General features: G+C 39.4%; 3 protein-coding genes across 3 annotated transcripts; all 3 read left to right on the forward strand.

Moving 5' to 3' along the window:
- The first annotated feature begins 160 nt into the window (after window positions 1–160).
- Window positions 161–11,968, forward strand: LOC134660042 (zinc finger protein 90-like). Its single transcript, XM_063515742.1, has 12 exons — window positions 161–247; window positions 496–621; window positions 1,069–1,273; window positions 2,817–3,103; window positions 4,225–4,352; window positions 5,558–5,632; window positions 6,315–6,453; window positions 8,024–8,121; window positions 9,601–9,721; window positions 10,523–10,654; window positions 11,634–11,831; window positions 11,903–11,968. The coding sequence occupies exons 1-12, from the start codon at window positions 197–199 to the stop codon at window positions 11,966–11,968; spliced, it is 1,626 nt and encodes a 541-aa protein (XP_063371812.1). The 5' UTR covers window positions 161–196.
- A 16-nt stretch (window positions 11,969–11,984) lies between these two features.
- LOC134660043 (zinc finger protein 22-like) lies at window positions 11,985–16,576 on the forward strand. Its single transcript, XM_063515743.1, has 3 exons — window positions 11,985–12,149; window positions 12,471–12,617; window positions 16,484–16,576. Exons 1-3 carry the CDS (start codon window positions 11,985–11,987, stop codon window positions 16,574–16,576), a joined length of 405 nt encoding a protein of 134 aa, XP_063371813.1.
- Window positions 16,577–25,093: 8,517 nt separating this feature from the next.
- Window positions 25,094–27,491, forward strand: LOC134660124 (zinc finger protein 729-like). Its single transcript, XM_063515828.1, has one exon. The coding sequence runs from the start codon at window positions 25,200–25,202 to the stop codon at window positions 27,471–27,473; it is 2,274 nt and encodes a 757-aa protein (XP_063371898.1). The 5' UTR covers window positions 25,094–25,199; the 3' UTR covers window positions 27,474–27,491.
- Window positions 27,492–27,511: the final 20 nt, after the last annotated feature.

A 27,511-nucleotide genomic window follows, 5' to 3' on the forward strand; every position in this document is an offset into this window, starting at 1 on the left:
ATAACTATAATCTATATTAACTATTTGCAATGTTTGTACTTGCCATATTTTAGCTTCTTTTGCACTAAATACTTGTTTTCCGCTTCGTATCTTCTCCTAAAATGGCTCAAAATGTAAGCTCCGTAAGCTTAAAAATATATTTTTGCTCTTACAGGTGTGCAGGGTCTGTCTGACAACCGATTCTAAACTGTATAGCATGGACGATTATAATTTAAAAACGCCTTATGAAGCACTAACAAATATTAATGTAAGTATATTATTATATTTTAAGTTTAGAGTCCTATATTAAAATTTATTACCTTTGTTTTGCTTGAATTATTTCTTGTTGAATGATACCTATTCATTATGTAAGGCCACACTAACAGGAAACGCCGTTATATCGCGATAATCCCAGTGTGGCCGTATGAAAAGTGCCAATTATCGCAATAATGAACGATGTTTCCCGGAGTTTCCTGTTAGTGTGGCCCTGGCATTAAAAAATAATATGATTTTCAGTTGCCAGTAGATGGCTCACCCCACTGGCTCTGCTGGGAATGTGCCTTCAGGCTGCTGGCATGTGCTCGCTTTCAGCAGAAGGCCCTGCGCAGCCAGGCCCTGCTGCCTACCCTTTATAACCAATATGTAAGTTTTCTGTAGCAATACTACAATACTTGTAACCATGTACAGTGGTGTTCAAAAGTACATGGATAGATGTCGACCGTAATGCCTTAATATTACAGTTGAATAATGTCCATGCACTTTTGAATGCCAGTGTACCATCGCCCACACTGTTAACTATACATCGGTGGACCTTATGCCTTTGGTAACAAGGTCCACCGATGTACAGTTAGGAGTGTTGTTGTTTGTACAGTCAGAGTCAGCAATAAAAATTTGGACTGTTTTTTTTGCCAAAAACTTATGTTATAAATTATAATTAATGTAATAATATTTCCCCTATAATACTGAGACTGAGACCACTATTAAATTAGTATGTTTCTGTATTTCATCAATAATTTTTTAATAAATAGTGATATAAATAGAAAGCTAGGAATTTTGAAACATACAGTATAAAGCAATTTATCATTTCAGGATTACATGCAACAACTGCATACCATAGACAGACAGAAACACAACCTAACATCCACCTTAGGTTGCAAATATTATCTATATCACAATGATTTAAACTTACATGAAACTGAAGGAACATATGAAGATACAAAGGAACCTATACATGAAGTAAATATAAACGAAGTCACAAGCGATAATGAGTTGCATAGTGTACAGTTTGATTTAGGTGCGTATTTTAACCTGTCAAATCCCACGATATGACGTCACCATAAGCGTTCTGGCTCATATATGAGCCGTGGGAGCTGACAGATGTATATATGATACGAGTATAGACTGGTTAGATCATTTTCCCAAAATCATAATTTACCTGTAGCATAATTTCTATTCGCATTTTTTCCTATTCTTAATTTACACCAGACGCATTAATTCCTAACATGATTTTTCCATTCGCATTTTTTCCTATTCTTAATTTACACCAGACGCATTAATTCCTAGGTTACATTTTTCTCATAATTAATACTTTCCAAGTCGTTTTATTCGCATTCTTTTTATTTCTTAGGCGATAATATTACCATGGTCCCACCGCACTGTTTCTTATCAAAAAAACATTTAGTTTACAACTTAGCTAGACGGCTCCTATTTCGGGACGGTTTGCCCTTCGGGCATCTGAAGCTACCTAACGAACCTACAGTGTAATGTTTTCATGGACGTCACACTAAATTAATAGGTTAGGTAGGTTAGGTTCGTTAGGTAGCTTCAGATGCCCGAAGGGCAAACCACCCAGAAATAGGAGCCCCGCGGGGCTCCGTCTAGCTAAGTTGTGAACTAAATGCTTTTTGAAAAGAAAGTGGGGTGGGGTAATCGATTTTTTGATTATAGAATAAACGCCGTAAGAAATATTTGTGAGTGGCTAAATTGTCTAATGGGAAAATATGCGAATGGAAAAATCATGTTAGGGATTAATGCGTCTGGTGTAAATTAAGAATAGGAAAAAATGCGAATAGAAATTATGCTACAGGTAAATTATGATTTTGGGAAAATGATCTAACCAGTCATAGTTGGTCAAACGAAATTTGTCAGTAAATAACAACAAAAACAAACTATACTCATCCATCGGTATACCTAAACTGGTATTTTGCTTTGCAGTGAACGTTCTGTACGTATTATAGCACTATTTATTATTTATTCTGTGACTGGGAACACTTAAGCTACTGCAACGCTTGCCAAGGTATCTTGTTTATTTTTGCTACAGGAGAAAATGCTTCAAAATTACCTCAGTTTCGAAGTTACTTTAATTCAGCCTATATACGTCCCACTGCTGGGCACGGCCCTCCTCTCATACGGGGCTCTATAGTTCCCACGCTGGCCCAATGCGGGTTGGGGACTTCAGAAGTTCACGTACACCTTATAAATTTTTTCGCTGTCCTTTCTTTGCTCGTTCCGTCACGATGTTTTCCTTCACCGAAAATATAATGCATACTTACTAAGTTCTGAAATACAGTACATTTTTTTTTTTTTTTTTTATTTATTTCAAAAAAATACTTATGTCTAGGTATACAAAAGTTTCAGCCAGGAATCGAACATACGACCTCCAGGCCCCGTAGACAACATCCCAATCGCTAACGCTCCGTAGCGAACGAAACGCAACTGTCACTGTCACACTAATATGGAAGAGTGACAGAGAGACACAAAGCGATTCGATGGCGAAGCGATAGCGATCGTCACCTTGGCTAGGCCGCCAGATAAGAAATGTATTTTATTCATTTTAGATCCCGAAACGTCAAGCGATGAAGTTGTAGCTAAACAGAAAAAAACAAAAAAGATTAAAAAGAAGAAGAAAGAACCTAAAATCGACAGAAGGAGGAAACCAGCGAGTGAAGTGTTGAACGAAGCTTTATTCACTATTACTGACTTGACTGTTGACGAGCAGAGAGAGGTGATAATGAGGAGGAAAGAGACGGCGAATTATAAGAATTCTGTTTTTAAGTGTGAAGATTGTTTTAAAGGGTTTTTGGATGAGGGCGCTTATAATAGTCATGTTATTCGGCATACAGATGTAAGTGGCATACTAATTCGTTATCATTTTATTACTTACTAGCCTTCGCCAGGCGTGGCTCACTCCGCGATTTCGTCGCTTTGCTACAGGTAGCTAAAAGTACATCCGTTCCACACCAATTTTGGTGGCTAGCTATAAGCCGCGCGTGACGCTGTCGCCACCTAGCGGCCATATCTGTGCTGATCGTAACAGACGCGTTTTGTTAGAGAGTGAGTCTTCTGTACCTAGTACTATTATTTATTCTGTGCCTTCGCCCGCGTAGAAGTACCTAGTTAAAAACTCTCAACCCCATTTTCACCCCATTAGGGGTTTAAATTCTAAAATACTTTCCAAGTAGAGGTCTACAATTGCCTTTCTGTTATTCGTTCAAAACAATATTTATTCATTATTATCAAATCATCATCTTCCTCGCGTTGTCCTGGCATTTTGCCACGGCTTATGGGAGCTTGGGGTCCGCTTGGCAACTAATCCCAAGAATTGGCGTAGACACCAATAGTATTTACGAAAGCTATTGCCATCTGACCTTCCAACCCAGAGGGTAAACTAGGCCTTATTGGGATTAGTCCGGTTTCCTCACGATGTTTTCCTTCACCGAAAAGCGACTGGTAAATATGATATTTCGTACATAAGTTCCGAAAAACAATCTTTATTATAATTAGGTACAAAACCAACTTCGAAATTACCATCTTTTTCGAATTAGTTTATACTCGAAATGTAGGACTCAGTTGTGTTGTATGTTTAGGTATCGACTTCATGTTATTGGATTGCCCATGCCCAATTAGAAATGTAATAATTGGCAAAGAACGAAAAAATGCAGTTTTCGTTCCCATACAAAAAATACTGGTATCCGATCCCTGTCATAAACTACAATGGTCCTTCTAGCGCACGAGAGCACAATTAGTGTAAGGGCTGAGTGGACGCTCGCTCGGCGCGGCGTGCAGCGTGGCTGCGGGCTCACGCGTGATGTGAGCAGCGCGCACTAAGGCCGCTCCTATACGTGCGCATTTGTTCAACATGCACGCCGCACGCCCCGCCCCGCCGCACGCACAACAAGAGCGTCCACTCAGGCCTTACACTAACACCTAGTATTCTTTATTATCATTCGTTCGTTCTTATTGCAGCAAAGCGGCACATTCGTATGTGAAGTATGCAAGACTCACTTTAAAATGCAACACGCGCTGCGCAACCACGCCGCCTCGCATGTGCAACAGTTTAGCTGCAAGTGCTGCGCTTATGTTACTACTAGGAGGTGAGTACAGTCGTAGAGAAATATAAGTAACTAGCGACCCGCCCCGGCTTCGCACGGGTTAACAAATTATACATAAACCTTCCTCTTGAATCACTCTATCTATTAAAACAAGCAACAACGGTTGCACTCCGGGAGTGCCGATAGAAGTGAAAACTCACCTCACTATGTTACCGACGCCCGGTAACACGATACATACGTTTAGCGGAGGTATTCTATTTATTTATTATATATTATTATCATTCTCAAATACTAATAATAGTATTCTCAGATGCTGAGAAGTGGTGCATTTAGGTTGCCTAATAGTTATAATATAGTTATATTTATTGTTAGTACTTGTAGATTTATTATTTATTATTGGATTCTCTTTATTTATTTGAACTCTTAGGCTAGGTTATTTTATAATATGGATATAAAAATAAAATACAAAAACACTTACAAAAACAATACAAAATACATATAAACATATTATAAAAAACCTAACCTAGGGTGCCGCCAGCAGCGGGGCAAGGTTATTGGATTTATTATTACTATTATTTTATATTTTTAAATGACACTAACCTTAATTAATTTTAAGATTTGTTTGTTCTAAGTACTAACATTTATGGATCTTATGGATTCGAAATAAATTAATTGAATTGAATAAGATCACACTTTTTCATTGACATGTTTATTTACCGCCTCAAAAAGTGCCCAGCGCCGCTAAAGAAGTTTTCACTTCAAAAAAACTGCATCAAAATCCGTTGCGTAGTTTTAAAGATCTAAGCATACATACAGACAGACAGACAGCGGGAAGTGACTTTGTTTTATACTATGTAGTGAAGAAAGAGTGGTAACTCCATACATTACTTTTCTTACCAAAACGCGAGCTATTTCGTAGTCGACATCTAGCGTCAAGTAGCGGAATTTATCAGTACTGCCAGTTGGCAATAGATGTCGCGACGAACGAAAACTCTAATGCTCAACAATTTTCAGCTAATCTGGTGTCAAGTAGCCGTACTTAGTGGAACGCCAATTTATGCTTAATACAAAAATAATCTTATAGTTAGTCAAAGGACTGTCTCATTTCAAACATGGACAGAGAGAATCATACTATCTATGTATGTCTTACACTAGTACTAGCACCCAAAAGAAAAGGATGTGTATAGTTTTCCTGGTTCTTACTGACTGACAAATTGGTTTGACCAACTATAGTTATATTGTTTTAGACACGCGGCTAAACTACACGAAGAATGGCACAACGGAACGCGTTACCAGTGCCCGCACTGTCAAGAAAACTTCGAGTAAGCATACTACAGTCTTATATTTAATACCTATGTATTTTATTACAGTATACACACTGGTGCTACATTACGACACCAGGTGCTATAATAAGCACATTACGTAACCGTCGAAAATTTAAAGGGTCATATGTACTGTAAAACGTTACAATACACGTGCGAGAAGGTAATTCGCAATGAGTGGCGAAAAATTTAAAACACGACCGAAGGTAGTGAGCCAAAAAGCGATAGACATTTCAACAATGAACTATTAGGGTCACTTGCACCATTCATTAACCCGGGGTTAACCGGTTAAACCTGGAGTTACCGTGGTTACCAGTACAATGTACAATTACACTGGGTTAACGGTTTAACAGCTTAACCCCGGGTTAGTGGGATGGTGCAAGTAGCCCTTAATCCATAGAGAAATATAGTAAGACAAGAGTGCTCACTCCATACATCAGTTTTGCTACCAAAAAGACTATTAATTTCAGTGTCTACATCTAGCATCGAGTAGCGGAACTATCAGTAGATCAGTACTGCTACATCTATTGTCAAGCAGCAGTACTGATAGTTCCGCTACTCGATGCTAGATGTAGACACTGAAATTAATAGTCTTTTTGGTACCTAAACTGATGTATGGAGTGAGCAATCCATGTATTTTTTCTCTATGCTTATTCTAATATATACTTATGTCCTTTCCCAGCAAGTTCTCAACGTACATGGGGCACATACGTATCAAGCATCCATCAGACTGGGTTTGTGCGCTGTGCGGACACTCGTTCGTTAGTGAAAAAGGCCTGCAGCTGCACAAGAAACTAAAGCACCGCTTTAACCACCAGCCGGTATCTGTCATTGATCAATATCACTACATAGTATAAAACAAAGTCGCTTCCCTGTCTGTCTGTATGTATGCTTAGATCTTTAAAACTACGCAACTGATTTAGATGCGGTTTTTTTAATAGATAAAGTGATTCAAGAGGAAGGTTTATGTATAATTTGCTAACCCGTGCGAAGCCACGGGTCGCTAGTTATTGATAAAGATAGTTTATTATTCACTAGCGACCCGCCCCTGCTTCGCACGGGTTAACAAATTATACATAAACCTTCCTCGTGAATCACTCTATCTATTAAAAAAAACCGCATCAAAATCCGTTGCGTAGTTTCAAAGATATATAGGGACAGACAGACAGCGGGAAGCGACTTTGTATTATACTATGTAGTAAAGATAAGATAAAGATAGTTTATTATTCAAGTAGGTATATTACAATGCGCTTATGAACGTCAAATAAAGCTACACCGGCTCCAATCCTCTGCCTCGAGAAGATTTAAATCCCCCTCAATTGGAGGAGGGTATCCCAATATGGGACCGGCAACAAACTAGGCGGGACGCAATGGTCAGTCAAACCTCACATGGCGACCGCGCCTTTTGCGCGTTTTGGCAAACAAGTATACAAATTTTAATTTTTAACAAGCAGAAACGTCTGCGACCGATGCTATTAAGCTTAGAATAAATTTAAAAGTGGAAGAATTACTGTCTTGGGTGAGACTTGAACTCACGGCCTCTGGATTAAAATTTATTCTTAGCTTAAACACGTATACAGCTCTAAGCGTCCATGTGGGCTACAGGAGCCGCTTACCATCAAGTGAGATGTGTGCTGGTTTGCCACTGACGTTTGATTGGAAAGAAAGGTGTATTGCTTACGTCACACGGCAATTTATTGAGTATTGGATATTGATTTGTCTTTTTATAGGCTAGATGCCAAATTTTCATTTATGGTATCAATCAATCAGGTTTGTTTTTAGGATCAAATGTCTATATGGGACCCATTACATTAAAGCAATACAAAAGTCAGAAATGATAGTCAAAGTTCGACAGTCGTACTTCACTCGCGAAACGCCCCTAACAAATCGCTATGTGAACTTGACGTCAAGGTCACTGAGATCGCATTTAAAAGTATGAACAAAACAAGAAAAATGCATTTTCGTCGGTGAAATATTGCGTTTAAGTATATAGTTGCAATACAATCTTTTTTTGGATAAAATGTGAGGAATCGAATGGTATCCTTACTTATTTCGTTTTTGAAAGTTAAAAAAAAACTTAAATTTTGAAACTTTCAGGTGCTGTATTTTTGTATTATTTCCATATATCTTTTTAATAACCACAAGGAATCACCAGTTTGTTAAGTATAAGTTAGTCAGTAAGCTAGTATAGTTAGTAGTTTTAAGATCATATTGTATGCTCGAAATGGGCAACTGTTGATTCGATATCTCATGTTTATGACATCTTATGTACACAGTTTACAATTAATAAATACTTTACTTTACTTTACAATATTGTGATACAGCTCATTTCCTATCTATTTTACTAGATTTTGTTATAAAATTCTACATGTGTCATCATTCCTATTGCAGGTCGATGAGACTGGGCCGTACTGCAAGCGGTGTGACGTTCGTTTCGGCTCGCAGGCTGCTCTAGACCAACATACTAAGCTATCTCCAAGACACGACGCGTAAGGGCCCATTTAAGAGCCAACAGGAGTGGTCATTTCTCCATACAAACGTACTCGACTGTTTCCTCCGTGGGTTTTGAAGCTAGAGCAATGATTTTTTCAACACAGATTAATATTGTCAATATCTGTGTCGGACCGTTTTGCTTTTTTTGATATTTTTATTTTTTAAGGCGCTAGAGCCCTTCAAAAATGGCCAAAATGGCCTAATTGACTATGCCGCAATGAGAGGCGCGCTATTCAAAACTTATATCAATTAGCCAAAAAAGCAAAACGGTCCGACACAGATAATGTCATAATCATTTAGATTTCCAAATTTGGTTACGATTGGTTAAGTTTTGGAGGAGGAAACAGTCGAGTACGAAACCTCGATTTTTGAGATTTTTACGCAGGATTTTTCGCCTTGTCCTTATCGCACTAGTTTTAGGAGCCGCTTCCGTTAGCGAGACAGGTATATTTACCTAAAATATTTAAATCTCAGCTCCTGTTGGCTCTCACACCGGCGTGCGTGTGCGTGACGTGCACGTGCGCGTGCGCTAAAATGTTAGAGCCGCACACGCACACGTCACGCAAGCGGTATGCCGTCTCTCATAAGGATATGTATACTACAACGTTGCACGCGCACGTGCACGTCACGCACACGCAGCCGGTGTGCACAGGCCTTTAGACGATGCGAAAACTCGTATGCGAGTTATTACATTGCGGGTTTTGATCGGTCGGTTGAATTGGACGCAATGTAACTAAAATCGCATGCGAATTCGCGCGCCGTCTAAATCAGCCCTAAGTTACTAGCTTCTGCCACCACTTCATCTGCGTAGGACGTGATACTTGAAATGCTTTTTTCATCACACTTGCTTGTAAAAGGTGTCATTACACGTGCGATGCGGCCCGTAAATCCTAAATTTCGACCTAGTACGAAATTAGGCGGGAGTTTTATTAATGTCCCTTTTGTCCTCACAAGTGTGATGAAAAACATTGTGTGTGCCACGGGCGTGCAGGAATTACGAACTCGTGTTAATTAAGCCCTCGCCTTCAGCTTCGGGCTTCAATTCACACCCGTTCGCAAATTCTTGTTTACCGCCCTTAATACCCAATTTACTGTTACGTTTTTCATTTATTTTATATTGAAAGAAAAGAACATCAATGAATAATATGTATATATATTTTCTCTCTCTGCACCAATTGAAGGTATCTCTGTTTGGCCCTATGGTTGACTGGTAGAGAATGCCATTTGGCATTAAGTCCGCCATTTGTACATTGTTGTATATATTTTGTGCAATAAAGTTTAAATAAATAAATAAATAATAATCGTTATCGGGGGCCCGTTTCTCATAACTCTCAAAAGCTTGTAACTTGTAATACAAGTTGAAGTCCCATTCTAACGAAAGCTGTCAAAGTGACATCCGCTTGTATTACAAGTTACAAGCTTTTGAGAGTTTAGCCCCTGGGGTCATTTATTTTCTTTTTTTGCCATTTTTTAAGGGATAGAATAGAGAACGGATGTCGCAAGCGCGGCCGGCGCATCGCTGACGAGTGTGAGAAAGACGGCAAGATTCGTCGGAGCAAGACGGACAAGCCCGAGGGTCCTATTCCGTGCGAACAAGTACGTACTCACGTAGTATGTTTTTCTCGAATGTTGCTTAAAAGAGGAATATTACGCGAAACTCTGTGTAGGGGGCGCCATTCCCACAGTAAGTCACAATCTAAGGGTCTACCACAAACGAGAGAGTCGAAATTTTGTTATCTAACCTCTCTATCACTGTTGCATATTCGAGTGATAAAGAGGCAGATAGCTGAGTTTCGACTTCGCGTGTCCCGGTAGGCCCTTTGTAAACAAACCGCCTTGATGTATCAATGTGATATTTGATTGTCTGTGACAACTTGTCAAAAAACAGTTTAAGGTTAGGTACTCTATGGTATACTTAAATCACTAGTGCTGCACTCTGGCGGCAAAACAGATTATGACACTGGGGCATCATCGTGCCCCACCATATTTAGAATTTTTTTGCGAAGTAACTTTGAATTTAGTTGAAGTATGTAAAATAAGAAAAAGTAAATGCTTATTTCTAAAGTTAACACATATAAACCCAAACACATGTCCATACAAGATTAACCACTACAACATAGTATATAATCACAGACAATCCAACATCTAGACATAGCATAGTCGCGCTACCCCCTCTGCCACACATACGGTAGCGTTACTCCATCTTCGAGTCAATACCGTGCCGTGATTGGTCCGTGTCTTTGAACGGACCAATCACGGCACGGGATTCGCTCACCTCGTCCCCCCGCACCCCCGTATTTTTGGCAGCATCGGTGTCATGAAAGAATTGGCCTAAGCTCAGTCTAGAGGTTGGATTGTCAGTGTATATAATAGTTCTATAATTATAATTTTTTCTAGTGTGACATGCAACTTCCGGACTCTCTCGCATACTACCGCCACTTCCGGCGGATGCACCCGGACAAGAATCGAACCAACTACCCCTCGATGAAGTCCAAGAGCATGTGCGAAGTGTGCGGGAAGATGTTCCAGGTATATTTTCAACTAATTTTATAACTGGTTTAACCGGAACTCTATTTTCAACTCCTGCTTGTAATATTAAATGTACATTGTCGAGCAATACACTTTTCATTAAATAATTTCACGGTTTAGACTCACTTGTTTTAAGTCACTCGCGCGACATGTTTCGGAGAGCCTAGGTCTCCTTTCTCAAGCACTAATAGTGCGAGCAGCAACACACTTTTCGTCAGTCGCGACACACGTGACATCTAGTGTCAAGTAGCAGTACTGATAAATCCATAGAAGGTAGGATCCTATAGAAGTGGTATACGTGTGCGTCCGTGAGGGACAAAACATAGGCAATGCGACACTATGATTGGTCGAATTTATTTGTTGCCCACCATAATACATACTAAATTTACGGTGGGGAATAAAAATACCCCACCCCTCATGCCAGATCCAGTTAAAATACTAGATTCATGGATAAATCCGCTACTTGACGCTAGAGGTCGACTACGAAAGTAAAGGTAACAAAACTGATGTATGGAGTGAGCACTCTTATGCTTACTTATTACTCTATGTTAAAAAAACAAGCAACAACGGTTGCACTCCGGGAGTGCCGAAAGAAGTGAAAACTCACCTGTTACCGACGCCCGGTAACACGATACATACGTTTAGCGGAGGTATTCTATTTATTTATTATATATTATTATCATTCTCAAATAAGATCACACTTTTTCATTGACATGTTTATTTACATACTGCAATGACAACGTCAAATTATTTGAACATAGGTAAAGTCTTGAAAAGGAGTCCGCAACATAAATGTCAAATAACATTGAGTTTTTCTTTATTGATTTAAATGCCATTTAAATTATGAGTGACCATCTTACGGGGCTTACGGTCACGTGATCGCCTTACGCTGTCTCGAGTTTATCATTTTTTCCCCACCTCAATAAGTGCCCAGCGCCGCTAAAGAAGTTTTCACTTCAAAAACAACATTTTTTCACAGAGCCTAGCCTCCCTCCAAGACCACAGCTCCACCCACACTGACGGCAAACTCTTCAAATGTCAGCAATGCGACAAAACCTTCCAGCGTCGATACCGACTGATCGCTCACAGACGGTTACACTCTACACGCCCGCAACACGCGTGTACCGCGTGCGGCAAGAGGTTCTCTACAGCTAGCAACAGGACCAGACATATGGCGGTGAGTTGTAGCTCGACTTGTAGGAGAGAGAGAGTGTGTGTGAGAGAGAGATACCGGCTGATCGCTCACAGACGGTTACACTCTACACGCCCGCAACACGCGTGTACCGCGTGCGGCAAGAGGTTCTCTACAGCTAGCAACAGGACCAGACATATGGCGGTGAGTTGTAGCTCGACTTGTAGGAGAGAGAGAGTGTGTGTGAGAGAGAGATACCGGCTGATCGCTCACAGACGGTTACACTCTACACGCCCGCAACACGCGTGTACCGCGTGCGGCAAGAGGTTCTCTACAGCTAGCAACAGGACCAGACATATGGCGGTGAGTTGTAGCTCGACTTGTAGGAGAGAGAGAGTGTGTGTGAGAGAGAGATACCGGCTGATCGCTCACAGACGGTTACACTCTACACGCCCGCAACACGCGTGTAACGCGTGCGGCAAGAGGTTCTCTACAGCTAGCAATAGGAGGATATAATTATACACACAGACAGACACATGTTTGTGAAAATTATCAACAATACGTATCAGTAAAAATTCTTTGTCAACCTTGTTTACCAATATCATTATACCATCTGTATAATATGATATTGGTAAACAAGTGAAAAATAGTATTGACATAAAAAATCTTTTCATCTTCTTGCAGAGTCACACCGGCCTAAAACCGTTCAAGTGCGAAATGTGCGGGAAGTGCTTCAAGCACGCGAGCGAGAAGCGTGCACACATCACGTACGTGCACCTCAAGAAACCGTGGCCCAAGCGTGCCCGGGGCAAGCGCCGGGACTCCAGACAGGTCGGTATTTAACCTTTTGGACGCCAAAGACCGATTAATCGGTCACAGACCACAGAGCAACATCGACCTACGTGCATATACATAAAGTTCAACTTCAGTTTTGACACTTCAATGATGTGGCGTCTGAGTGACAGCTTTTGTGTTTGACACGGGACACGGCGTGGAAAAGGTTAACTTACGATCACTAATAAATAAATCCATATTCATCCCAAAGATAACAGAGTGTGTAGAGAGTTACAGTCATGGTAATGTAGCCACAGTACATTTAATGCCATCTTTCGACAGAAGATTAAAACTCTTAGAACACCATTTGACTTTGATCCTTATGCTGATATGTGTCAATTTGTTAAATGTCAAAAATTAACGCCATCTACTCGACGGTAGGCCAAAGGTATTGCGCCATCGCTCGAAAAGATTACACCATGCCTTTTAGCCTAGTCTCGAGTAGGCTTTAATTTTTAACATAATTTAACAAATTGACACATATCAGTGACAGAATAAGGATCAACGTCAAATGTGGCGTTCTAACTGTTTTAATCTTCTGTCGAAAGATGGCAGTAAATGTACTGTGGTTAAATCATTTACTTTAACAATTCGCCTCTATTTCAAATTCTCTTTGATATTATAGTATCTTCGATCAACACGGGCTTCCGACACGTCGGAACGGATAGGCCCAAGCGATATCTCGACATTCAAATCATTCTGCCATTTTTCGCGGGGGAGAACGTGCACACAGTCGCACTTCTCACACACTTACGTACAAAATCCAATCTGTAATGACGACACAAATACATAGAAAATGACACCCTACACAGACAAATCTTGCACACTTCGATCTGTTTTTGTGTACGGACCAGTCACAAGTGTCACAATACGCACACTAACACATTTTCGTCAAGAGATGAGAAGTCGGATTTGTCGCCCGACCGATCCGCAATTTGTACTGCACGGCTAGCACATGATGGGCGCGACAGTCGACAGGCGAGAAAATGCCGCGACATAGAGCTCTCTCGCGAATCGGTAGCATAAGAGCCGCGCGACAACCCGCTGTCTCGCGGACAAATGTCAAAGCGACATAATTTTGTCGTTTGACAGTTCCACGCGGGATACTCTCGAAAATCGTAGCACGAGTGTACTATGGGAGACAAAATGTCCCGCGTTTGAACGTCAAAATGAGAGAAATTGTCTTCGAGGCTAGAGGGTCGCGACAAGCGCATTTGGTCGAAGTTTTGTTGACTTTGTTGACTAAAAGAAAGATAATTTTCCATATTTTATATTTATTTCATACTACAACACTTTTTTGTTTAAGTATAATTTGAATCTTGAGTTTCATGATCATGCCATTAATATCAAAATGATTATATTTTTTCACAATAACTTGTTTGTTCTCTTAAGTTAAACGAAAATCCGATAGAAAAAAATCTAAGCCTAAGATTGTACGATCACGACCTCATCAACAAAGCAAACCGTTGGTGGCGAATTGACTGGGGGATAATTAATAGAAACATAAATAATTGATACAAAAATATTACATTGCTAATCCGCGAAACAATTACGTGCTATCAATCAGTGCTAACTCGTTATATTTACTTACACGCGTATTTTTACATGCAATTATTGTTGACAACCTATATTATGTCGCTCCTTAGGTGTTTCCATTCATTGTGGGATATAAACAACACAATCCCGTCCTGAATATTGCATCAACCTTACTTATAATAAGTAATTGAAAAAGTGAATCTGTACCTAAGTACAGTCAGCAGCAATAGTTGCTAAGCGGGCGAGGTGTTCAAAATGATCTTGACGCGACTTTATTGTTAAGAGAATAAGAGCGCGTCAAGGTAATTTTGAACACCTCGCCCGCTTAGCAACTATTGCTGCTGACTATATGTTACCTCTTGACGCTTAATCCGCCGAACCGATTTAGACGAAATTTTGTGAAACATCATTCCACAAAAAATGCAAATAATGAATCTGGCAGCTCAACTCAACCTCCACCTCACAGAAGACCACAGCCGTAATACTTACTTTGAAGTGTACAAGTTGGTACTAGCCTAATCCTTAAGTTACGATTCCCACCGACCGGCTGGAGTTGGGCCGCGCCGGAGTGCTTTTTCAGTGTACCTATTTACATAATGTGTGGCAGAAGCGATAGAATCCGTCCGGAGCCATCCGATCCGCAAGCAGCCGACCGGCTTTGGGCATACAAATGTGAAATGCGCTCCGACTCCGACGAATCGTACTTAAATCTAAGTACCTATCTCAAAAAGGTCAAAGTAAATAAAATCATTTAAAGTTTTTGGTAGTATTTATTTAAAAGTCACATTATTTGAGAAGTGTTCTCAACACTCGACTGTCCTTGCACGGAGTAGGTTCCCAACTTGAGCCCTTATGTCCTCCGTGATGGCAGGAGGGCTGCGGTTAGCAGCAGCATGCTTAGGTGTAGAGAATACCTCCGTGTTTGATGACAGGCTTGTGCATGATTGTCATTCAATCTATCTTCGAAGCCAGCAATGCAGTGGCTAGCCAGCCATAACGGAGATATGTCGGGGATTAGCATAAGATATTTAGTCTGTAAATAAGATTTAAAAGGAATGTAATTTTTTTGCAAAAGACAACGGAAAAGAGCTTTATGAAGATTGAATTGTGTACTACTTACAACTTGACTTCTTCGTAAAGATGGTATTTTGTTAGCCAAAACTTTTAACAAAACGCCAATTATTCGTAAGGAGTTGTATTTTAATAAATAGGTAGGTAATCTTTAGATAATTATAATAATATATTCCAACTTGTAACGACAAAGCGAATCAAATTTTGATTGACATTATTGACACTGACATTTTCGACTTAAAAATAATATTTGCTATTTCTTACTCTTCATACTGCGAGAAAGAGACAAAGTTATCGTGACTAGGGACGCTCCGTTTCTAAGGCTGACTATTCATTATTTATCCGATTATTATTTTACCGATTCAGTGTTGCCACGAATGAAAAGTTTGTTCCATGTATAAATGGCCACATTGGCTAAGTCGCGCGCGGGATGGCTCTCTCTCGTGGAACTCTTTTCTCGATGTGCGAACTCATGCTGCCAAAATCGAGGAATTGACAGATAGAGATAGAAATTTGTGACGGGCGACTGCCGTCTCTCGCGGCGCGAGCTATCCCGCGGATAATCATGTGCTAGCCGTGCTGGGCGAGAAAAATCGATAGATCTAACAATTACATGAAACTAAAATATACTAATTGTGTTTAAATGTAATTAAACGTATGATATGTAAAAAAAACTATTACATGTGAAATGTAACACCTTATTTTTGTAAATTTGATGTCCCCGACCTCTTTTTACAACAAAAAACCAAGCAATTGGCATTTTTTCTGCTGCTGTGTTCACTAGCGCGTCTGGACTCGGTCTAGTTTAAAATCCGAGCGCAACTAGTTTTATTACCCGCGATAGATCAGTTGATCTTGTACCTAGGCAGAGGGGAAATAGTGCGAATGCCGCGTCCCTTTCCGTGTTGGTCGAAGTATAGTATAGTATAGTTACACCAGGTAAAACCATACAAGTGCGAAGTGTGCTTAAAATAGTTCATGATCGTTTTTTGTCTTGCTTGTTGTGCGAGTCAAAATCAAATTAACACGTGTATTTTTAGCCCGATCCGCAGGTCTGAACTATTTATTATTAAACTTACCTTTTAACAAAACTAATTTAGTACAGTCAGCAGCAGAAATAGCTAAGCGGGCAAGGTGTTCAAAATTACCTTGACACGCTCTAATTCTCTAAACAATAAATTCGCGTTAAGATCATTTTGAACACCTCGCCCGCTTAGCAAATTTTGTACCTAAATAAATACTCTTTATTTTTACAGACACAGCCTGTCCCGCCACAGCAAGAGATGGAGCTCACGCAGCCGCCGTGGTGCGAAAACAAAATGGCCGCGGATAAGATGTACATGCTGTAATGTCGGCCATCGTTGGCTTATGATATGAAATAGATGTACGTGTGGGGTGTGGGGTATCTATATAGATAAATAGGGATAGGTCTTCAAAAATGATATTGAGGTTTCTAATAAAAAAAAATCTAAACTGAATAATTTGCGCGAGAGACACTTCCAAAGTGGTAAAATGTGTCCCTCCCCCCCACCCCCCCGTAACTTCTAAAATAAGAGAATGATAAAACTAAAAAAAATATATGATGTACATTACCATGCAAACTTCCACCGAAAATTGGTTTGAACGAGATCTAGTAAGTAGTTTTTTTTAATACGTCATAAATTACGGAACCCTTCATAGGCGAGTCCGACACGCACTTGGCCGATTTTTTAACTTAGAGTGCTCAAATATCACCATAAATCTTAAATTGGTGATTGACGCCAATTATTTTCCTGATCAAATCGGTCGATTTTCCCAGCCCGTCTGGACACAGCGTCCACACGTAGACAATTTAATCACCAATTTGCATTCCATAGATACTAACTTCCAAATTGGCATTTTTGTGTCCGCACCTGCTGATTTGATCGGGGAATCAAATTGGCATTTGCGTCCGCACGGCCTGAATCGATTGGAAAATTTCATCAGATTGGCGAAAAATTGTCTCGTCTGTACTCCCCTTTAAATTGTCATACAGAGGTCATGTATACTTATTTAAAAATAAACGTGTATATAAAATATTGAATATTTCATTGTAATAGGCAAGACAGCATATCATGTTTCTACAAAATCTACATATATCCCAGCCATTCAAGTCATTTTGGTCTTATAGCCCCCTCTACACTCGTGCGCCAATCGCGGCGCGAAGTCGCGAACGCGAGTGTGGCGTCGATTTCGCTGATCTGCGAACTCGACTTCACACCTTCGTTCGCGGATTCGCTCCGCGATTCACGTACGAGTGTAGAGGGGGCTTATCGTAAGTCAGAGGGCGCACCACGAAACGATTGTTGGCGGTACACAGTTAGCCCTCATTCGGACAAGCGCTTTTTCAACGCGCGTTAAAAAGACGCTTGACCCCGTCCACACGCTAAATTTGATTTAACGACCAACGCTTAAAGTCGAAAATCCAACAACGCTTGATAAAAAGCGCCACCGCCATCGTGTGAACAACTACACATGTTTCTATTTGTGTCATTCAAACGCTTTTTTAACGCGCGTTGAAAAAGCTGCCGTGCGAATTGGGGCTTACTAATATAATACTTAAAGCTGGTCAAGCAGATCTTGTTAGTAGAAAAAGGCGGCGTATTTGAAAAATGTAGTCGCGAAGAAAATTTGAATTTTGCGTTTTTTTTTACTGACAAGATTTTTTTGACCAGCTACAATTAATAATATTGTCAAAAAATTTATTTTTGACGCTTAACCCCGCACCCGCCGCACACGTACGGAAACTTCATTCGGTTACCGTACGGAATGGCATGTGCAAGCGAGACAGCGCTATGCATTTGTAGAGTCCATCTGTCATTACCTCTTTTTTCTACAGCCCCCTCCAGACTATGTGCGTGAATCGCGGCTTCGCGCTGCAATTCGCGCACGAGTGTGGAGGGGGCTTGATAGGTTTTTTTTTATTTATTTCATGACCATGGATACAAGTAACAAGATAGGTTTGCCAGATTATACAATGTTTACGATTCCAACATGATTCCAACAAATAACAAGTTGTTCACTGTACCCGTGTGCAACACACATGTCAATATATCCAGTTTTGGAACGTACCCCTATCCTAGTGACAGTGAACTAAGAGTGACATGACATTGACACTAACTAACAGTGTAACAGTACAAACTTTGCTCATGAGTTTTATAACGTTATAACCTTAATTCGCGCGTGAGAATCTTTGTATTTAACCTTTCATTTTCATATCCCTAAATGAAGCTATGTCGGAGCTCACAGTGCACTCGGTCTGCACTAAAGGACCGATATATCCCACGTTATTGTATTTCCAAAATGGATGTCCGACGAAAGACTTTGAAACAAACTGTGCCGTGTTACAAGACAAGAATAAGTCTAGGACGATAGTGATGGAGAATTCTGGCCTCGTCTACGCTGGTAATGAGGAAAAGGAAGACTCTGGCAAGGTCCTGATACTGGCCAGAGACCGGATATCCGGTAATGTTCGTCTAATAGAGGTAGGCAGCGCCGACTTGAAACCGTTAACCAAAACTGACTTAGACCATTTAGAAAATCAACACGAAGCGAAAGCGAGGCAAAGTAAAATGGCATCCAAGAAAACTACACAGAATATATCGAATGCTGTTCGAAGGGACTCGGGAGAGACAGACAATCTAGTTGCATGTAATAACAGCCTAGGTGAGGTTGATATACCGCCTATAGATAGAGAAATAACTAAAGATGAGTTAGATTGTTTGCAGAAAGAGCATGAAATAAGTTGCCTAGAGTTTTTAGAATTTGAGAAGAAACAATTAGAACAGCGAGAGAAATTAAGAATTAATCATGAAACTGTGACGAAATCTGGACAGACAGAGATGGAGGCTATGAAACGAAAAAATCTTACAGTGTTAGAAGAGAATTACTCTGAAGAGTTCAATATACCGCCTATTAATAGAGGAGCTACCAAAGTCGGGGATGTATATCACAAAAAGAAGACGTTGTCCAAAAAGAAGATGTCCAAAAAGAAGTTAAAATTACCGTTAGTTTCCAAACCTCGCGCCCCTAAAAAACCAAAGCCGCAGCGAGACGATCATTATGAAATTGATCCAGATGAGTTCTATGTCCCGTTTCTTAACCGGGAAGCAACCAATGTTGAAGATGTATATGTTATAAAGAAGATTTTCTCTGAAGATGAATATTTGCAGATTTATTTGGAGTTATCGGAAATCATATATTTGGACGATTTACATCCGTACATACAGCAATTTGTGGAAAACAAGACCCTGTCTTTAGAATTTACAGTGCTAGCTGTATATGCAAGTGTACTCATGAAATTCTTACATACCACACATGACGAAATCAAAAAAGGTATCTCCATTTGCCACCATTCTAAGACATTAAATGCAATCATATTGAAAAGGTTTACAGAAACTGTTGAATATGAAAACTGTTTTGGGTATTCAAAGTCACGAGCAATGTCAAGTAAAATTGTGTGTCACATAATAGTATGTACTTTGATTTTAAATAACTTTCAATTTAAAACGGATTCTTTGTTGGATGCTATGCGAAAAAGGAAAACTCATGAACCCTTTCCAAATTTGGTCAGCTATGTCGCAGCAACAATTGAACGTGGGGCTAACGGAACAATGGTAAAGTTAAAATTGCCTTTAGTTCCAAAAACTCGGGCCACTATACAGAGAAAATATGCTCAAAAAATTAAGCGGGACTTGAAGAAGCAGAAGGAGGGAGGTCGGGAGGAAGCAGAGACTGACAAAATTGACCCTGATGATAATGAAATCGAAATCGACCCAGATGAGTTCTATGTACCATTTCTTAACCGAGAAGCGACTAATCTAGAAGATGTATATGTTATAAAGAAGATTTTCTCCAAATATGAGTATGACCAAATTTTTTTTGAACTAGCGGAAAACAATTATATGGACGATTTGCATCCGTACATACAGCAATTTGTGGAAAAAAAGACTCTGTCTTTAGAGTTTACAGTGCTAGCTGTATATGCAAGTGTACTCATAAAGCTCTTATATACCAGGCATTACAAAATAAATACAGGTAAGTTCAATATTTGCCACCATTCTAAGACATTAAATGAAATCGTATTGAAAAGGTTTAGAGAATGTGTTCAATATGAAACAATGTCAAAGTCACGAGCAATGAGAAATAAAACTGTGTGTCACATAATAGTATGTACGTTAATCTTAAATAACTTTCATTTTAAAATGGATTCTTTGTCAAATATAATAAAAAGGAAAAGCGTCCTAGAACCCTTACGAAAATTAGTCAGTTATGTTGCAGCAACGATTGAAATTGGGGCTGATGGAACGATGGTAAAGTTAAAATTGCCCTTAGTTCCAAAAACTGGGGTCACTATACCCAGTAAATATGCTCAAAAAATTAAGAGGGACTTGAAGAAGCGGAAGGAGGGAGGTCGGGAGGAAGCAGAGACTGACATAATTGACCCTGATGAATTCTATGCACTGCCTATTAACCGAGAAGCAACCAAAGTTGAAAATGTATATCTTATAGACAAAATTTTCTCTGAAAGTGAATACGAGAAGATTTACCGTGATCTAGAAAAGAGTAATTATAGTGAGTATCTACACCCATACATACAGTCCATCATCGAAAACCAATCTCTCTCCCTGCAGTTCACAGTGCTAGCAGTTTACGCAAGTGAACTGATAAAATTCATACATGCCCAGAGGTGGCAAATCAAGGAAACTACCTTCAAAATATGCCACCATTCTAAGACATTGAATCATATATTAATGAAAGGATTTACAGAATTGGCTACATATAAAAGTGGTCGTGGCCGTAAATATACGTATACCTATCGAATCGCACCACGAGAAATGAAAGAAAAAATGGTGTGCCATTTAATAATGTGTGTTTTGATCTTAAATAACTTTCAATGTAAGCTGGATCCTCTCTCCGATGCAGTAAAGTTACATAAATTTATAACTGTTCAAGTCATCAAAGAGATGGTCCGTCTTGTCGGTGCGTCAATTGTAGCCGGGGACAACGGGAAGATGGTGCAGTTAAAATTACCATTAGTACCAAAAACTCAGATTACCAGAAAAATACCATCTAAATAGGTACTAAAATCACTAAAATCAGAAAGCATAAAAAGACTGCAAGAAGTAGCAAGAGGAGAAAAAGAGGTAGTCCTTAGTGTAAGGCCTGAGTGGACGCTCGCTCGGCGACGCGTGCAGCGTGGCTGTGGGCTCACGCGTGATGTGAGCAGCGTGCACTAAGGCCGCTCCTATACGTGCGCATTTGATTAACATGCACGCTGCGCGCCCCGCCCTGCTGCACGCCCAACTCGAGCGTCCACTCAGGCCTTACACTTAGACCTTATTACAAAAGCCATAAGGTCCACCGATAGACAGTTAAGAGTGTTGCTGTTTAAGTACCTGTTTAATACAAAACATATAGAGTGTAAACTTAGCTTAAGTATTTTTATTATATAGTAACACATTTGTAGTTGCCTTAAAAATGTATGTGGCAACTCTTTCTCTTCCTTCTCGATCCGAACTAACCGGCACGTCCCGCGATCACTAATTTTATTTAATTCAAAACTTCAATAAAAGTTAATTCAAACATAAAAGCGCATTTTGTATTCTCCAGTACCTATGTTTAATATTGTATAATCACTACATAGTTATAAAACCCAGTCGCTTCCCGCTGTCTGTCCCTATGTACCTATGCTTACATCTTTTAAACTACGCAACGGATTTTAATAAATAAGGGCTGACTTAGACGGCGCTCGAACTCGCATGCGATTTTAGTTACATTGCGGAATGTTGGTTACGTCCAATTAAACCGACTGATCAAAATCCGCAATGTAATGAAACTCGCATGCGAGTTCTCACACCGTCTAAATGAGCCCTAATAGAGACCTAGAGTGATTCAAGAGGAAGGTTTACGTATAATTTGTTAACCCGTGTGAAGCCGGGGCGGATTGCTAGTAATTAATAATACTTTATGTAAAGAATGTGATATATAGGTTATAGGTATGTACCTACAGTACTTAAGTGTTAAAAGATCCTCATTTGATTTAGTGATTTAATTTAAGTATTACTTCTTTTGCTTTGATTGTGGCAAGTAAACTTAGGATTAGCTTACTATATTTAATTGTCTAATATAGTATAAATTTTTATATTAAAGGAAAAAATGGAAAAAGTTACGCTTCCGGCAGGACTTGAACCCGCAACCTCCGCAATCCGTGCGTTGCTCTTAACCAATTGAGCTGCGGCAGCCTACCAGGAACTTGAAAATCTTTCCATTCTTAAATTGTACAACGGGACTTAATCGCGTACAATTTAATAATGTGTAAAAATCGTGAAAGTTTAAATCAGTGTTATCTTTCCATTCCTTCCCTTATGCATTCACATGCATGCATAGGCTGCCGTAGCTCAATTGGTTAAGAGCAACGCACGGATTGCGGAGGTTGCGGGTTCAATTCCTGCCGGAAGCGTAACTTTTTCCAATTTGGAGTAACGTTCGCAGACGTATCTGCTTGTTAAAAAAAATATTTAATATAGTATTAGTATAGGAACTTATGTCAATATTGTCAATAAAAAAAATTGTGTTAAAAAGTCTTTGAATCTTCCTAATGCTGTCCCAGCGTGTACAGTAATGGAGTGTACAGGTTTCAAGCCCTTTTTATGCGCAAAAATAAATGATTGTGAAACCCTTTTCTTTTGGGTGCTAGTACTAGTGTACGACAAAGATAGTATGATTCTCTCTGTCTATGTTTGAAATGAGACAGTCCTTTGACAAACTATAGCTCTGTTAATTAACGGCGAACCAACTTCCACTAGGAGTTTTTCCAGATGTTGGTAAAAGTAAGAAAAATTCTAGCTGAGGGTTGGTGGAATCATTCAAAATGAAGAGCGATGCACACAAACAAGAGTTAGACAAAGTAAAGTCTGCAACGATTTTGATAGCACACGCAGTGCAGGTGTTTTAGCTGGTCAAGCAGATCTTGTCAGCAGAAAAAGGCGGCAAATTTGAAAAATGTAGGCGCGAAGGGATATCGTCCCATAGAAAATTTGAATTTCGCGCCTTTTTTTACTGACAAGATTTGATTCACCAGCTATATTTTAACCGTCAAACTTCTATGAAATTATCACGTATAAAAATAACACTTGTACTTCTGTACAAAACAGTCTGCCGATTTTTGTGGGGGAACGTCAAATTTATGCGTAACGTAAAAATAGCCATGTCAGATAAACGTCAGTCCATACATTGTGTATGACCGTTGGCCGCCTATTTTCGACAGAGGGGAAAGCCTGTTAATGGCTACTCCGAAGCTTGTACTGCATGTGCCATAAAAATCGTTGCAGACTTTTCTTATTGTAAAGGCCCCTGTACACAATGGGCCAGCGTCGGCCAGTCCAAGGGACCCAGCCATGCGGTAGAATGAGATAGCAATATCACTTGCTCCCTCTAACGCATAAATGCGTCCCCCAGACTGGCCCACGCTGGCCCATTGTGTACAGGGGCCTTAAGAAGATACTTACGCAATGGTACGCTATAGATACGTAGTATCTTCTTAGTAGTTTGTGGCTATAGGCATAACATTCGCAATGTACTGGTTCCGTGTGCAAGCACATACGTTCGTTTCATGTTCGTTTGGAACGTACCTTTGTGTCTTTGGGTACATCGTACATCACTACGCTTGGCTAATGGCTAGCTGTCAGCCTGTCATTGTTGCAGTACTTGCAGTCGAGATTAGGTTCTAATGGATTTATTTTTTATAGATTTTTATACTTTATATCTAAAACTAATTAATATAAACTAACCAAAGCGCGTATTTATAAGTTTGTGATTTGCGCCCGTTAAAATACAGGCATCTGTATTTCTGTTTTAAATGTAAATTCTACTTTGAAAGGCACAATAGAAGTATTAGAAGTTACCCCATCAGAGTATAATGTTACATTACATTCAGTAAGTTTATATTTTAACTAATATACTTTACATTGTCGTGAAATCAGGAAGGTTTTCACCGAAGCAAGACAATATGGAACTGTTTAAGTTGTAAGTAAAATTGTTTAATAATCAACTTTCTCGTAACTTATACCATGATAACTCGTTTTTGTAATTAGAAAGTTTAGTACTTATTTCAAAAGATACTTTTAGAATTTAATATAAAATTCTAATAATTTTTGAATTTAGTTAAACACATCCTTAGTAACATGGACAACCTTCTTTTGAAACATAACTTAGCTTGCGCGTTTTGAACTTTTGAACGCATATAAAAAAATAATTTGTGATGGATTTCACAGTTTATTGATTATTTTTATTGTTTTATGTTTAACTAAGAATGTCCTTATTTCCTCCATCAATTAACTTTGTAATTTGATATTGTAAAAAAATACTAAGTTATAGAAATTGTATAATTTTTTTTAGGAGGGTATGTGAAGCATACTACCCATACTGGGTTATAAAATGAATACAGTACAGCCTCACTTATCCATACACGCAATGATCTGGGTATTGCTGTAATCTGGTCTCGGACCGAACAAAACGACTTTCATAGTCACGAAATTTTGATATATTATCCACAATTAAGAGTTTTCAAAATGAAGTAATGATTTTTTTCATTATCATTATCTTTATATGCTTTGTTTTATCGAAATAATATCTTCAAATTAAAACATAGATACAATAAGTAATTATTATAGCATAAACTTCGGTAATCTGTCAACAGGCAGACAGTTTGTTTGCCCATCTGGATTAGCAAGGTTCTACATCCTACTGAATAGCAATCTAAAGTAATATTAGAGATCTGGGCTATATAATATAATATGCAAATACTATATAAGACATATTATAATTTTCAGATAAGAAACATTGCAACATCATGTTCTACATCACTGCAATCAAGACTGATTACTAATAAAACAATGTGCTTATAGACATAAGACAAAAACCAGCTGCTGATTTAATGGTAAAACTTCTACAATGGCAGAATATGTCTGCGACTACTGCACCCGCACGTTCACCAGAAAATACAACCTCGAAACACATATAGAGAACTGCCACATGAACTCCACATGCTACTGCGAGATATGCGACACGAGGTTCGGGAGCCTGGCCGGCCTCCAGCTCCATCTCAGCCGAGGACACAACCGCTTCATGCAACCTTACCCCGAATGCGACATCTGCGGACGAATCTTCACTAGAAAACAAAATGTTGTCTCACACATGGTCACCGTCCACCTCCAAGGCGTCGGGCCTCAGATACAGTGCCCCACTTGTGGCAAGACTTTTACAACGGAAAGGAACTTGAAAAGACATGTAAACCAACTACATAACCCCGATGTTCAATACCCAACCTGCGATTACTGCAAGAGATCCTTTAAAGGCAAACACTCCCTCTTAGCTCATATACAGGCAACTCATAACATTTTGAAAGGAATTATCAAATGTCATCTATGTGAAAAAGTATACACAAATAACAGGAATCTGAAGCGACATATAGAAATGTATCACGGAGAAAAAGGAGAGTTCAGATGTACACTGTGCCCTAAAGTTTATACATCGAATCAAAGCTTGCGTCGGCACGCCAGAACCAGGCATAATACAGACCAAGAATATAAAACAGACTTTAATATGGAACAAGATCCTGCTGATTATTATAACTATGATTTCAAAGTGCAGCTTCAAGAATTCCATTGCGAATATTGCGAACAATTCTTTGATGACGAACCTTCTTTACGCCGACATGTCAAATCCGATCATACTTTTAAGATGTTCTACGAGTACTGCAGAAATTCCTTGCTAAAACAGATGGGGAAGAGTGAGAAAGAAAGCTTTTATAACTGCGAGAATTGCAATAGTGTGTTTAACTCTGTCTATGAACTTAAAGATCATATGAGAACCAGTCATGATAAAGAATATTCGCTGTCAACCTGTAACGTTTGCTTCTCAAAATTCTACAGCAAAGAAACCATGTTTGAGCATAAAAAGATTTGCCTGCCTCCGCCAAACGTAAACCACTGCAACTACTGCGACAAATTATTTACAGACATCTCAAGTCTAGAGTTTCACATCAGGATCTTTCATCCACAAGCACAAATAGCTGACAATGATGTGTCTTCGACTAACCCGGAAGACACTGAGGCTGGCTTTAAATGTCCTCACTGCGATAGGATGTATTACAGTGACCGCTCTTTAAAGCACCATATGAAACTAAAACACACTACTGATGAAGTTGTAGCTTGCGGATTATGCGGAAAAATCTGTAACAACAAATATTATCTAGCTTCACACATCAAAATTGTACACAACAACGACTCCTGGTCCAAATGTGACTATTGTGAGAAACAGTTTAAATCTAAAAGGAATATTCGTCGTCACATCGAGTACACACATTTAGGCATGCAGCGCTACAAATGCATCGAATGCGAGACACTTTTTAAAGAAAAACGGAGCCTCAGAAAGCACGTTCGGACTAAGCATCCCAACTCAACAGTATTCCCGCAGTGTCATATCTGTTACAAGCGCTTCGAATCCGCGAAATCCTGCAAGATTCACCTCAAGCTACTCCATTCTTTCAACATGAACACATACCCCTGCGATCGCTGCTCTGTATCATTCAGTTCCAATGAAGCGTTATCAATCCATCTCCAGACGAAACACTTAGCTAAAGACCAGATCTTCAAATGCGAATCGTGTAACCTAGTCTTTACGGGACAGGAGAAATTCGAACAACACAACGAAATATTTCACGTAGTACCGAACGTAACGCAAAAGATTTTACCCTGCTGCGTATTATGTATGAAGGATTTCAGTACAAGAAAAACTTTAAAGCGGCATATCAAGAAGTTTCATAACGATTTTGATGCGGAGGAACTAGCAACATATGGTTCTAAGAAACGCATGTTTAATGTCAATTGTGAAGAATGTATACAGAATTTCAACAACGATTTTTACTTAGACATATATCAGAAGCTTAAACATTTGAAAGATTCTATCGTTTTTAAGTGTGAGAGCTGTTCATCTTCTTATAACTGCTTGGAATATTCTATACAGAGGCATAAGACGACCAATATGGAAGCATTTAAGAGTAAGATGATTTTAAGTGAGTTGTGTACTGCGGAGATGAGCGACGAGGCTTCGAATAGTGGTCGGGTGGAGTCTGTGGAGGCGGAGAGCACTACGGGTGATATAAATGTGAAGGATGAACTTATGGAAATAGAAGATATTGTGAAGACTGAACCTATGTCGCCATGATTATGAAATACATAATTATAATCATTGATCAGGGCTTG

This window comes from Cydia amplana, chromosome 26 (genome assembly GCF_948474715.1).
Source record: "Cydia amplana chromosome 26, ilCydAmpl1.1, whole genome shotgun sequence".
Taxonomy (NCBI): Eukaryota; Metazoa; Arthropoda; class Insecta; order Lepidoptera; family Tortricidae; genus Cydia; species Cydia amplana.